The 12,391-nt window shown below is 42.0% G+C and overlaps 1 protein-coding gene across 3 annotated transcripts in view; it reads left to right on the forward strand.

Annotated features, from left to right (window-relative positions):
• Positions 1–8,480: 8,480 nt before the first annotated feature.
• The window catches only part of pdlim5a (PDZ and LIM domain 5a), a 55,124-nt gene continuing 51,213 nt past the window's right edge, over positions 8,481–12,391 (forward strand). For all 3 annotated transcript variants that reach the window (XM_034871121.1, XM_034871122.1, XM_034871123.1), the window contains exons 1-2: positions 8,481–8,735; positions 9,226–9,476. In XM_034871121.1, the coding sequence (XP_034727012.1) occupies positions 9,378–9,476 (99 nt within the window). In that variant the 5' untranslated portion in view covers positions 8,481–8,735; positions 9,226–9,377. The remainder of the gene's footprint in view (positions 8,736–9,225; positions 9,477–12,391) is intronic.

The raw sequence follows: 12,391 nt of genomic DNA on the forward strand, positions 1-12,391 counted from the left end.
GTGGACGGTTGGAGACTAGGCGGAGTTAAACGTTTGACCCCGCCCCTCAACGTTTAACCCCGCCCCTCAATGTGTCTGTGGGTCTGCAGTCAGGGGTACATGGAATGCTGTGCAGATGCTTTGTTTTCCCCTTGAGACCCTGCTGATATGGCGCTGCCTAAGGCCACTGATATATGGGCATCAATGGCAATTATATACACACACACACACACACACACACATCACTTGTTTCTGCAGTCAACACAGACTACTAGAAAGAAAGAAACCAAAAGTGTGCATGTATGTTTCTTTGTCTTGCTCATGCTTCTGGCTGCATATTTGCCTACAAGTAAAAGTGACAGAACACCAGTCATCCATACCTTCATTTTTCACTAAAGCCGGGCCTGACACTGAGGATGATGTAATGAAAGTAGTCCTAATCATGAAAGAAAAAAAAGTATTAACCTATATAACCCTAATTTTTGTATTTATAGAATCAGTAAAGGATTTATTGTCAAGTAAGTAACACAAGGAATTTGCCTTGATGGATGGCGCCTCGGGTTCCCCCAGTCAGAGCTGGATGATGTGGCCCGGGGAAGGGAAGTTTGGGGTTCCCTGCTGGAGCTGCTGCCCCTGCAACCCGATACCAGATAAGCGGATGAAGATGGATGCCATTGATGAAGTGGCAAAAATCCTGAAAATACTATGTTGAAGGAGTTTAATGATGACCTCTGGAACACATTACAGATGCTCAGAGACACAAAACTATAGAATGGACGATCAAGACTAAATACCATAGAGTGGAATGGATTGGAGCACTTGAGAGGAAGACAGCTACACCCTGCTACGTCCAGGAGGCAGAAAGAAACAGATTGCCTAGTCTATGGGGAAGTCCACAGAGAAAGAGAAGGAAGGCATAAACGTGTTGCAGAGATATAGGGAAGGCTTGCTGCACTGAGGAGGGTTGAAAACCTTGCAAAGAAGCGCAGGAAGAAGGAGCATACAAGAATAAACTTTTACAAAGGTGCACTCAAATTTATAATGGGGCTCTTCACAGAAGAGAAAAGCGGAAGTCTCTCAGTTTAAAGGGCAGTCATGGAAAAACAACCGAAAAAGTCCTGCACTGACAACCAAATGCCACAAAGAGGTTATCCTCCCACCTGATATGCCACTAACCGATCGCCTGGTGGTCAATCTGGTATATTGGTTGGTGTCACCAGCATGACATCAGTCCACCTAGATGGAGTGAAGTGAAGAAAACACTTTACAGGGAAAGAACAGCATCAGCATGCAGAACCAATCTGCATTAGATCCAGGTCGCCAAGGAGGAAGGAACAGACCTTCATATGGTGTTCCTGGACCTTGCTGCCTTTGGCTTAATCCCCCACAACCTCCTCTGGAATGCATTTGACTACTTCAGAAGCCTCGTCAAGGCCTACTTCCAAGATGTGCAGCTATGCCTGACAACAGAAGAGTACAACGTGGCATGGCAACATCTTGAATTGGGTATCATGGCTGGTTGCACCATCTCCCTGCTAGCCGTCACTATGGCTATGGAGGTAGTAATCTGTGTATATTGCTGGACAGTTGGAGGACAGCACATAAGACCTGGCCTGATGATGCTGCCTGTTTGAGCATGCATGGACAACCTCACAACGCGACCAAGCCTTGTACTGTACGGTGGACTCCTCCCATGCCTCATGTGGCCACTTACCCTCTATGCAGTGCCGCTCTCAAAGGTGGAAAAGCTGGAGAGATTGTTGAGCCCATGAGCAAGCAAGAAAGTGGCTTGGTCTTCCCAGGTGCCTCAACAGCTCAGGGCTCTATGGCTTAGAGCTACCCATTTCGTCTCTCAGAGGAGTACAAGTACACCAAAATTAGACTGGGGATGTTGATTTGTAGCCCTGTCCAACCACTGGGAGAAAATGGACCCCATCAGAGGCAACCAAGCAGGCCACAGCAGCACTCAAGCACAGGGACATTGTAGGACAAGCGCAGCCAGGGAGGTGTTCTAGGCCTTGGGACAAGTGCCCCAGCCTGCTACGACGTTCCAAAGACACAGGTTTGTGGTTGAGGATATATGGCAGGAAGAGGAGGCAACAAGTTGTGCAAAAGCTGTGCCTCAGGCAAAGCAAGGGCAGTGGATGTCATGGGAGGGAGTGGAGAAGAGGAAGACCACCTGGAAAGAGCTTTTGGAAATAGAGACATTTAGAACAAGCTTCACTATCTAAAGACATCTTTATGTGCTGCAAGACCATGCTCACTTTAGTTTGTTACACCTGGTGGCACAACCAGGTGTAACGGTGTCTTACAGAAGTACTGGAAAGTCTGCAAATTAACGTGAATGCCCTCCCTACTTGATCATGCTACTGACCGACAATGACATTTGTCTGGGAAGGCGAGGGTCAAGCCAGGATCTCCACCAGACACTGGACAGATAGGCGGGCATGTGATTGGAAGCTGGTGGCAGACTTTGGCCAAAGGCTCTACTTGATAAAACCAGCTGATATTGCGGTGGTTGATATCAATCACAAACCTGACCTTGCACCATGGTCTGCCTTACTCCAGCTGCTTCACACCATGAAGTTTACAGTGCCTTGGGAGGATACTGTGGAGAAGGCCTTCAAGTGCAAGAAACTGAGATTTTCTGATCTAGCAGCAGATGCGCAACAGCGAGGATGGACAGCAATGGTTTGACCGGTGGAAGTAGGCTAGAGAAGGTTTGTAGCCACATCTTCTTCAAAGCTACTCCAGCAGATGGGAGTGCAAGGGATGGCCCATTGGCAGACAGTAAAAAGCTTCTCCAGAGCTGGAAGTCAGTGGTTGTGGATGAAAAATAAAGAACTCAACCTGGGCCCTTGAGTGAGAAGATGGCATCTTCTGGTCGAACCTGGACGCTGGGATTCACTGCTAAACCCTCTGGAGGAGTTGTGGGCTTGTCAGTAAAACATCAGTGAAAGAGGGCGCCCACTTGTTAACCTGGAGGACGCCATTTCTCGCTCAACCATCCCACTGAACCTTTTGAGCAGTTTTGTCTCAAGTATCCTAAGGGAAAAAAAGTTCTAAGGATTAGGGTAGGATGTGCACTGAAGAGGTATACAGACCAGGATGTTGGTTAATGTAACGTATAGAGGCTACGGGGAAACTGAAGGAAACACTAAAACAAATTTTCCACTCTTTCAGTTTCACACTGAACAAAACTGCCTTCCGAAGGTCTTTTGACATCAGTTATTAGATCTTGCAATGCAGAATCATCCCACTTGCAACATAAAATAACGTCAACAATTTAGTACATTTTAATCTATAATAAACTAGATGGTTTACAGAACAATCAAACCCTATTCCAGCAGGCAGGCAGGCACATTTATACCTGGAAGTTGCCTATTGTATTCAAAATGTTTTTACATTTTTAATATTTGTTAACTTGTAAAGATTTAGAATGAATGATATCCAGACCTCAGCTGTTGTCTTCAGTTTTGAACTGAAACATATGATTTATACACAAGAGATTGTTTGTGTTAAGAGACTTTATCTGTGGGGGTCCCTGGCCTTGATAGATAGATAGATAGATAGATAGATAGATAGATAGATAGATGCGAGACAGGGACATTTCCAGAAAGGCTCATTTAAGTTCATGACCTGCTCATTAAAGTTCATGATCTGCTCATTAGATTTGGAAATGTGTACCTTAGGGTGGTGCTACAAAAAGAAGCGGTCAGTGAATTGAGTGTTTATAGCTCTTCTTCTAAAAAGTAGGTGAAAGGAATGAGGAAAAGCAGCTGATCTTCAGTGGTGGATGTTCTCCGTGACAAGTGTACTGTGTATCTCAGTGGCAACATTGCACTTGGCTTTGAAAAATGCCTCTCTTTGATTGACCCAGACTTGACTCAAACTTTGTGTGTGTGTTGTGTCTGTGTATGTTTGTGTCTCTGTGCAACTGAAGCCAGATTCCTCTCAGTCTGCTCTCCTAGGATGGACAATCATTTGGGCTGAGCTATCTGTCTCCCGGTGTGTTTGTCTGTCTGTCTGGTTGGCTGGTAGGCAGGGAGGAATATTTTCCACTGTAGAAGCGAGCAGTTATAAATGGTGACTGAGTTCAGACAGGAGATACAAGGTTTTGATAGTGAGCTCATCTCTGGATCCCAGACAAGCTTTCAGTATTATTGTTATATACTACACTATGTTTTGGAGAGAGAGCTATATCTTGGGTGCACCAAATAAAGACAAAATCAAATTTTTGTATTTTAAAGGGAATTTATTCCACGTTGCCATCTAAACCTATGGCATAAAGGACTTGGTTTCCTTGACCAGAACAATGGAAAAGTCATGTTGTACATATCTAAGGCTTGCTCTGTTTCTGTCTGGCATAGTTAATTGGAGAAAAATTCAATAAACAGTGAAAAATGTCCAAGTGTTGGACTGCCTGGTGTCTGTGTCTGCTTCCCATGAGAATGCGTGTGACGATTAACAACCAATCATTACTATGATTACTATACTGTTTGGGCAGTAAATAAAACTAAATGGACATGGACATGAATTATTTTTACCAAAAACACCATGAAAAGCCTTGAGAAAGAAAATCCTGCCCCTAACTGTGCAGTATTTTACAGAGATGGATTGGGGGATTAGTTAGGCTTATATCAGTCTGGAGGGGTCAGACTGATTAGATGGCTGGCAGACAAATACTGTACCCGATATAAAAAACCTCCAACATCATTGTCTGTCTACCTGCAGATAAGTCTGTGTACACCTGGAGTTGTTTGTTTCTTTGGGGATTTGTGTGTGTTCTCTCACTGTAGATTATTTACGCTGCCAATTTCCTCCATGTTCATCAGTCTGACTGAAGAGACACTAGATGACATTTTCCACTCTTTTATTTTCACACTGAACAAAACTGCCTTCCTAAGGTCTTTTGACATTAGTTATTAGATCTTGCAAGGCAGAATCATCCCACTTGTAACATAAAGTAACTTCTACATTTTAGTACATGTTAATCTATAGTAAACTAGATGGTTTACAGAATAATCAGACCCTTTTCAGCAGGCATATAATACAGTAAATATACTATATAAATTTGTAGTGTATTTATATTTTGAATTTTTATGAATTTGAAAAGAAAACTTTAGAATTAATGATATTCAGACCTCAGCTGTTGTCTGAGGTCTTGTTATACACAAGAGATTGTGTTTGTGTGTGTATGCACGCAGCTGGCAGAATAGGTGGTGGGGGCCCCTCTCCCTTTTTATTTACATGGGTGATGCATTAAATGTCCTTTAGAGGGGCAGATTATCATACCAGTAAGGGGTGGGCCTTGTCCCAGTGTGAGCATGTGTGTTGGCTGGGGGCTAAGCTGTGATCATTAAGCATGTGGAGAGGTCAGCATATGGGGACTGGAATAGACCATTTGGCAGAACAAAGGACTGCCAGGGTTTCTGAGGTTTTGAGCTACAAAACACTCTCTATTGTCAGTGTTTGTTATCATTATCCTGTGGCCCAAAAATCTCCTTTGTTCTTTTGCAGTTTTTGGCCATCGGCCATTTTTGACAGAACTAGCATTTGGAAAAGTGAAATAGACTGGTGGGCAGGGCCCATGGTTTAGAAACAATATCTTCATGGGGCTCAAAAAAAGTACTCTCATCACATGTGAATGGAGCATTGAAAGACCTAAGTGCAGTTGTAGTTATTTTTTATTGATTATATTTGGTTGTTATTTGGAAGATTGTTTCATTTGTATCTTTATGGACAAACCCCGTCTTCACAGGGCCTTTCCATCTTTCACCCTCTCTCACAGGACACCTTCTACAGTGCAGTACTCAAAAAATATACATGTGATTATAGAAAAACACAATCTGTAGTTCACAGGGTTTACACATGTGAAACATTTAGGTTAAAGTGGATTTAAACAGGTGAAATTAGCACTAAATCCTCATTATTAGTCCTTATAATGACTTTATGTCATTACCCTAGTGGGACATTTTGCATAATCAAGCCAGAAAAAGAAAAACATAGCACCTGGGTACAGGGCTCTCTGTCTGTGTGAGACAATCTGTGCGAATGGTTCACTGTTGCTTTTTGTAGCTTTGCTATCACTGGTCAAAACTTTAAAAATATTTGTTTTCAGTGCCAAAGTAGGAAATACAGTAATGGTTTTACAGCCCGGTGCCTTTGCATCTAACGGTATGCCACAAAGCCAGTTTGACATAGCCAGGCTTTCTTTTTAACTGGTTTGACAAAGCTAAAACCCCACTCAGAGATAGCCGGAACGACAATGGTGGTTATCAACTGTCTTTGTTAACTCAAGTTTTCTTTCGTCAGGCTTTGTGCATATTCCCATAAAAGGGGGTGTTTGTGTTTCATGTGAATCGTACAAAATAGATTGACAGCGCACCGTTTACTAATGCCGTTGAAGATTGCGAATATGTAATCATAGCAATCAAAAGCAACACTTATCCAAATAAGACAAGAAAGGAATGCTGGTGGAAAATTACCGATATTGTACAGTGTTGTAAGTTACTTTTTTGATTTACCACTCAATGCACTCTTAATGCCAAGCTTTTATATATCAAGTGACAGCTGCATATTCACACACAAAGTTTGCTTAGAAAGTGCCGTGTCTTTTTTGTGCCAGTGTAACTTTTATAAATGAGGCCCCCTGGTCCTGTGCAGCATAAGTTACCATGACAATCTAGCCAAGTTAACACTAAAAACTCTGGCTTTAGGCTCAACATACCTTGTTAACCCACTAATCTTACTTTGTGGTAGACCCCTCTGATTTCCTGTTGTCATCTGTTTACCTTGGATACCTCTGACTTTGAGCATACTGTACAATGTTGAATGAGGCATATTATCTAGAAAGGAAAGAAATGGATGTCATGTTAACTGTAATGGCTAATCAGCAGTGTGTTTTTAATTAATTTAACAGCAGAGACTTTTGGCATTAACTTGGTTCCACAGTGGCATGCAGGTCTGAGAAAGGCTAGGTCCCTTGGTGTTTCCCATAGCATCAAACAAGGCTTACCAGGGCTCATTTATTATCCATGGCATCTCCACGAAAGATGTGGTTAGTCCTTGTTACAAAAGGCACCATCTGTAATGTAGATTTGACAAAAACACATTGCCTTTTGTGATTACATTTGCTGTAAAATGTACATTAACCTCATCAAGACCCCATCAGCTCTGCAGAGGAAACGGGGTTAATGACTCCACCGTCACCGCTCCTCCCAGGGTTCGCTCTGTTATTGTTAAACCTGGCTGTGCTGGAGAAGTGTGCAGTGGCCGTGTTAGACTCAGTGTGGGAACGTCCATTAGCAGGTTAATGAAGAGCATCCTGTGTTTATGTGTGGGACTTTGTGTATTTAATCTTCTCAGACTGTGTATCCGTCATGATGTTATCTAATTATATGTGTTAGAGGAAGGTTAAATGTAATAATTAGCCTCCTCCCTTCTCCCTCTTGTCCCCCCATGCAACTGTTCTGTGTGCACTTTCTCTCTATCTCTCTTTATGTGTCCCATAGCTCCTATATGTTCATTTTCTGTGTCAAGAAAGAAAGTGTGTGTCTGTGTGTGTGTTTGTGTGTGTGGTCAGGGCCAGTACAGGAATCGGATGAGTGTTTAATTAGCCACTACCATGTCAGTCTAAATACAATGTCAATATTGATCTGTCTGGGCTAGAAAAGGGGGAATGGACGAAAGCCAGTGCAGAATTGCGGAAGGAGAAGTAGTGTCAGCTGTCTCAACATAAATAATGAGGAAACTGATAAATAAACAAGATGGGAATGATGATGCTCCACTTGTGCACCAGATTGCTTACATCTTTGTACAAAATGTACAGAGGTTGATCGCTTCATTGGTTATGATTGGCACTCATTATTTTCAGAAGGGGAGGTAGAGCCACGACCAAGAATAAAAACATTTAACATAGAATTTAACAAGTAGGTGTCAGAGTCAATTTAATGGTAAAATGAGAATGTGTGAAATCAACTGAAGAAGAAAATCATCCTTGCTGTGATTTTCCAAATTGCTTCTCAGAGAGTCTTATAGTTAAGACATCAGAGCAGCAGTAGTTAAACGAGCATGTTACAGGAGTTGAACAAAGTGATCCTGCGCTTGTATCCAATCACCATCACCCCAACGGTAACCTTTTGAAAGACATTTCAATCAAAGCCTTTGGGATGTGTTCTCGGGTCATGATCTAGTTACGGCTGGTTCCACCTTTAATGAAGCAGCCTGCAGCACTGAGTCAATGTTCCCAAAATATCCAGATGAAAGATAAACTGTCCCCTCTCCTTTGCCCTTCTCTCCCTCTCCAATGCCTCCTCTCCCCTCCCTTTGTCATTTTATCTGTGCAGAGCTCCCACACTTTTTTCCTTAATCTGCCCCTCAGCCCCCCTTTTCGTGAGTGTTGTCTCCTCCCATCTCCTAATCCCCCCCTTCATATCATCTCCCTCATTTCTCCTCCTCTTCTGAGTCCCACTCAATCCACCCATGGGTGAGTCCCCTCCTCTTTCTCCCCCTTCTCTCCTTCCAACCTAACCTCTACCCGTTCTCCCACTCACCTCCCCCTTCTTCTCTACCCTCCTCCACTTTTCCCCTCCCCTCTGTCATTAGCTGGTATAAGAGCATTGCATCCCTCTCCACCTCTCTCACACACATACAGTGTGTTTGCTGGGAAGGGGATAGTCCAGGGGAAAAAGGGATTACATTGTCTACCTGCCTGTGAAGGAATTATTTTCCTCTCTGGAATTTCCATAAAAGAGGTATTGCCGTTCCATTTACAATATAATAGCACTAAATAGTAGGAAATGTTCTGCAATTATACTGTTAGCTGTGTAATTGTCCTCTGGTGAGGTTTCCTGGGTTGTGTAAGTCTTTTATGCATCACTACTGCATCATGCTCTGGTATCATTTTATGTATACAGGTTTATATTTACACCTGCTTGCAAGTGTGTAGCCAGTTGCGTGATGAAATTTGAATCACTTCTGTGAAAATTAAAAACATTTTTTTTTTTTTTTTAAGAAAATCATGTTGAATATGTGGAGTGTTTGCCAAAACTGGCTGTAACTATACTGTTTTTAAAAATGTTTTTCAAATGTCCTTTTCACGCGTGTTTCTCGTCTTCTCGCTTTCCATTAGCCCCTTGACCCCTCTGGTCATCCATCACTACATTTTTCTTCTGCCTTCCTTTGTCTCGTATGACCGTACAATAACACATCTAATGTGTGCTTTTTGTTCACATCTACCCTTAGATCTTAGAACAACTTCCGGAAGAGAGCTGAAGCCAAATTCTTACCTATTGTCAAAACCCAGGGACATCCCTGTTACCACCTGATCCGCAACTAATTTTCCTGCTGTCGACATCATCCCTTGTCAGCAACGTTTGACGACGTCCGAGGAGACCATGAGCAGCAATTACATCGTCACTCTCTTAGGACCGGCCCCCTGGGGCTTCAGGCTGCAGGGAGGGAAGGACTTCAACATGCCCCTCACCATCTCCAGGGTAAGACTAAAACACACACACACACACACACACACACAAAATTTGACAGACACAAACACATGGTGACAGGTCAAACACACTTTTTAGTATTATCTACTATGCTGTAAAAGCCAATCCTTCCAAGCCTTTCCTTCCCTTCTTTCTCTCTCTGGTTGTCCTCTCCATCTTTTTACTACCTCGTCACCACCACACTTATCATATGCCATCTGTCATGTATCACCCACACAGGAAACCTTTTCTCACTATGCATTCCATTTCACTTTGCTTAGCTTCAGTTCCTCTGCTTGAACAAGTAACTTCATGGTCCCTTGGTTTATGTGCCTTTCAGTGTCTATTCTTAATATAACCTATGGTTGCCCTCCCAGTCTGTTCTTTCACAGATTAGAGTTTACACAAATGTTTCCTGCATCACTTGAACTGTAGTATGATCCTGAATATGATAATCCTTTCAGTAGCTTATGTTCCATTTTGCTTGGACAGTGCAGCACTGGCACACACCAAAAATACAGGGAAGCATGAATGCAATGCACCCACAAACACTCAGGCAGTACATTCTACATTCACACGAACACAAATCACTAGAACTGGCGGTGTACAGACTGATGGCAACATGAGACTGATGATGAATGGCTTGCCAGGTCCTGTGCCAATCCCCCTTGGGGCCGCTTTGGGTTGCCATGTTTGTGTTATTACTTTGGATGTGATACTTTTCCCACTAACTGAAACCATGTGAAATCTTACCACAGTGTGTGTGTGTGTGTGTGTGTGTTCTCGAGAGTGTGTGCATGGACTCAAAATGATGAAAGATGCTGATTTGAGCTAACTGAGAAGAAAAATGACAGAAGGCAGAAATAGAAAAAAAGGGATAAGCTAAAACCATTTTTTCGTTAAATACTAATTAATTTAAACTCTCTAAATTAAATCTCATATCTTTACATGTGGATGCTGTAACATCTGAAATGACTAATTTTAAGAAAAATTTTATGCATTGCAAAATGTGTATTCTAAATTTTTTTTGAGAAAACAGAATAAAAAGGATATTATATGGAAATAAATGGTGATTTGTCGGTAGAGGTTTCCTTATTCCCAGAGAAGTTGGCAGTTGTCCCAGCAGCCCACTCTGCCCTTTACTGAAGTATCACTAAGGCATTACATGTCATAGTGAGGTTTTAAGAAGTTGGCAGGGGTGTAAGTAAGATCTGGTGCAGGTTTGGGTGCTGTTAAAGTAAACAGCATGCTTTTTAGGTCTGAATAAGACTGTAAAGTGAACAATGAGTCAACAACATGATTTAGTATTCTTAATATATGAATTATTTCAGATTAAAGTCGGGTCACATCTACACACAAATTTGAGCTCTCCAGTTTTTTAATGAAAACATATAATAAAACATGTTTTTTTTTTTAGAAAAAAGTATGTTGTAAAACAGAACAGCTGTGCATCTGGTTTGGGAAGACTTAAACAGAGTGAAGGGTGGCCTTTATTTAACTTTGGGTCTTTCAGAGGAGAAAAGATAAACAGAGGCCAGGGAGAGGAGGAGAGCAGGAAGATGGGACTGACTGCAAGGTGATATTGATATGCAGTGCATGGTAATGAATCTACACATTATGTTGAGAAATTAAGGGTGTATGTGAGACAGAAACAAGTCATCTTTCTATATTTGCCCTCTCAGCCACGCTCATTGTTATATTACCAATGACTCACTCCTCACAAACAATTTTTTTAGTCTACATACAAACAAGAATCAAACAAACCCTAATCCTATCTGACCTATTAAATCCAGTTTATGGTGATGAAGGGCAGCGCTGACACATACACACATATGCCCATAAACTCTGAGGGTTTCTGTTGTGTGTTTCAGGCACATTGCTCGCTGCCAGTCCAACCATAGAGTTGATTCTAAGAAGGGGTTATTAGGGAACTCAGTACAACTGCCAAACCTCACTTACCCTAACAGCTGCTGTTGCTAAGCTCCACATATATGTGGATGTACTGTGTATGTCGCTTATGTAGCCACGTTATAATGCCATTGTAGTGGTATTGCATCATAGAGTTGAGTAGGTGTAACCACAACTGTACGTTCTGAGGTATCTGCCCAGTAACTGCTGTTTTCACCCCATTTTTTTTTTACAGTGTAGCAAAATAGTTTTACAACAGGCCGAGATTGACAGCGCTGCTTCTCAAAGTGCCATTGAAATGTTTCACTACAGAAACCAAGTTCGACATGGCACGTGAATGGAGATATTTGGAGTAGAAAAGAAAAGAGCTGGGTTGCTAAGTTCTCCTCAAGTATATTTAGTGATAGCATTCAGTAAGAACACAGATAAGGGTATTGTTCAGAGACAATTGACTGATGATAAGCTCAAAGAGAGTTCTAGAAGTGTAAGTGATAGGACTAGAAATGTAATAGTTTAGATACACAGTAATACCCTTTAATGGAAATGCTGCTAAAAAGATTTAGCTGAAAATACCCTGCAAAAGCACTCCAGTTCCCGTTAATCCTCCTTAAAAACAGTTATTCTGAAGTCCATTTACGTATTTTAGTGATCAAAGGATTTTCAAGAACAAGGTCTCTCATGTTTGGAGACAGAAAATAGACGCCCTCTATTCTCGGTTAAATTTACAGCACTGTGAATCAATATTTAAACATTTCTGAGGGCAGCCCACTTACAGGATCCTCTGCTAAAATAATTTAAGGGAAGGCAGCCCAGGGGAGCATGTGCATTAAGCTTCTGAAAATAGATGCATCACTTCACAGGTCAGCTCCACATGACAACACCCCCTTATGAGACAGACTGGTCTCTGATCTGTACCTGTGTTTTAAGAGCTTCTGTGTGTAGCACAAACTGCAACATTATGCCAGGATAGGTCATTTGGATTTGACATTATTTAAAGCGCCCATATTGTGCTCATTTTC

Source organism: Etheostoma cragini, chromosome 5 (assembly GCF_013103735.1).
Source record: "Etheostoma cragini isolate CJK2018 chromosome 5, CSU_Ecrag_1.0, whole genome shotgun sequence".
Classification (NCBI taxonomy): Eukaryota; Metazoa; Chordata; class Actinopteri; order Perciformes; family Percidae; genus Etheostoma; species Etheostoma cragini.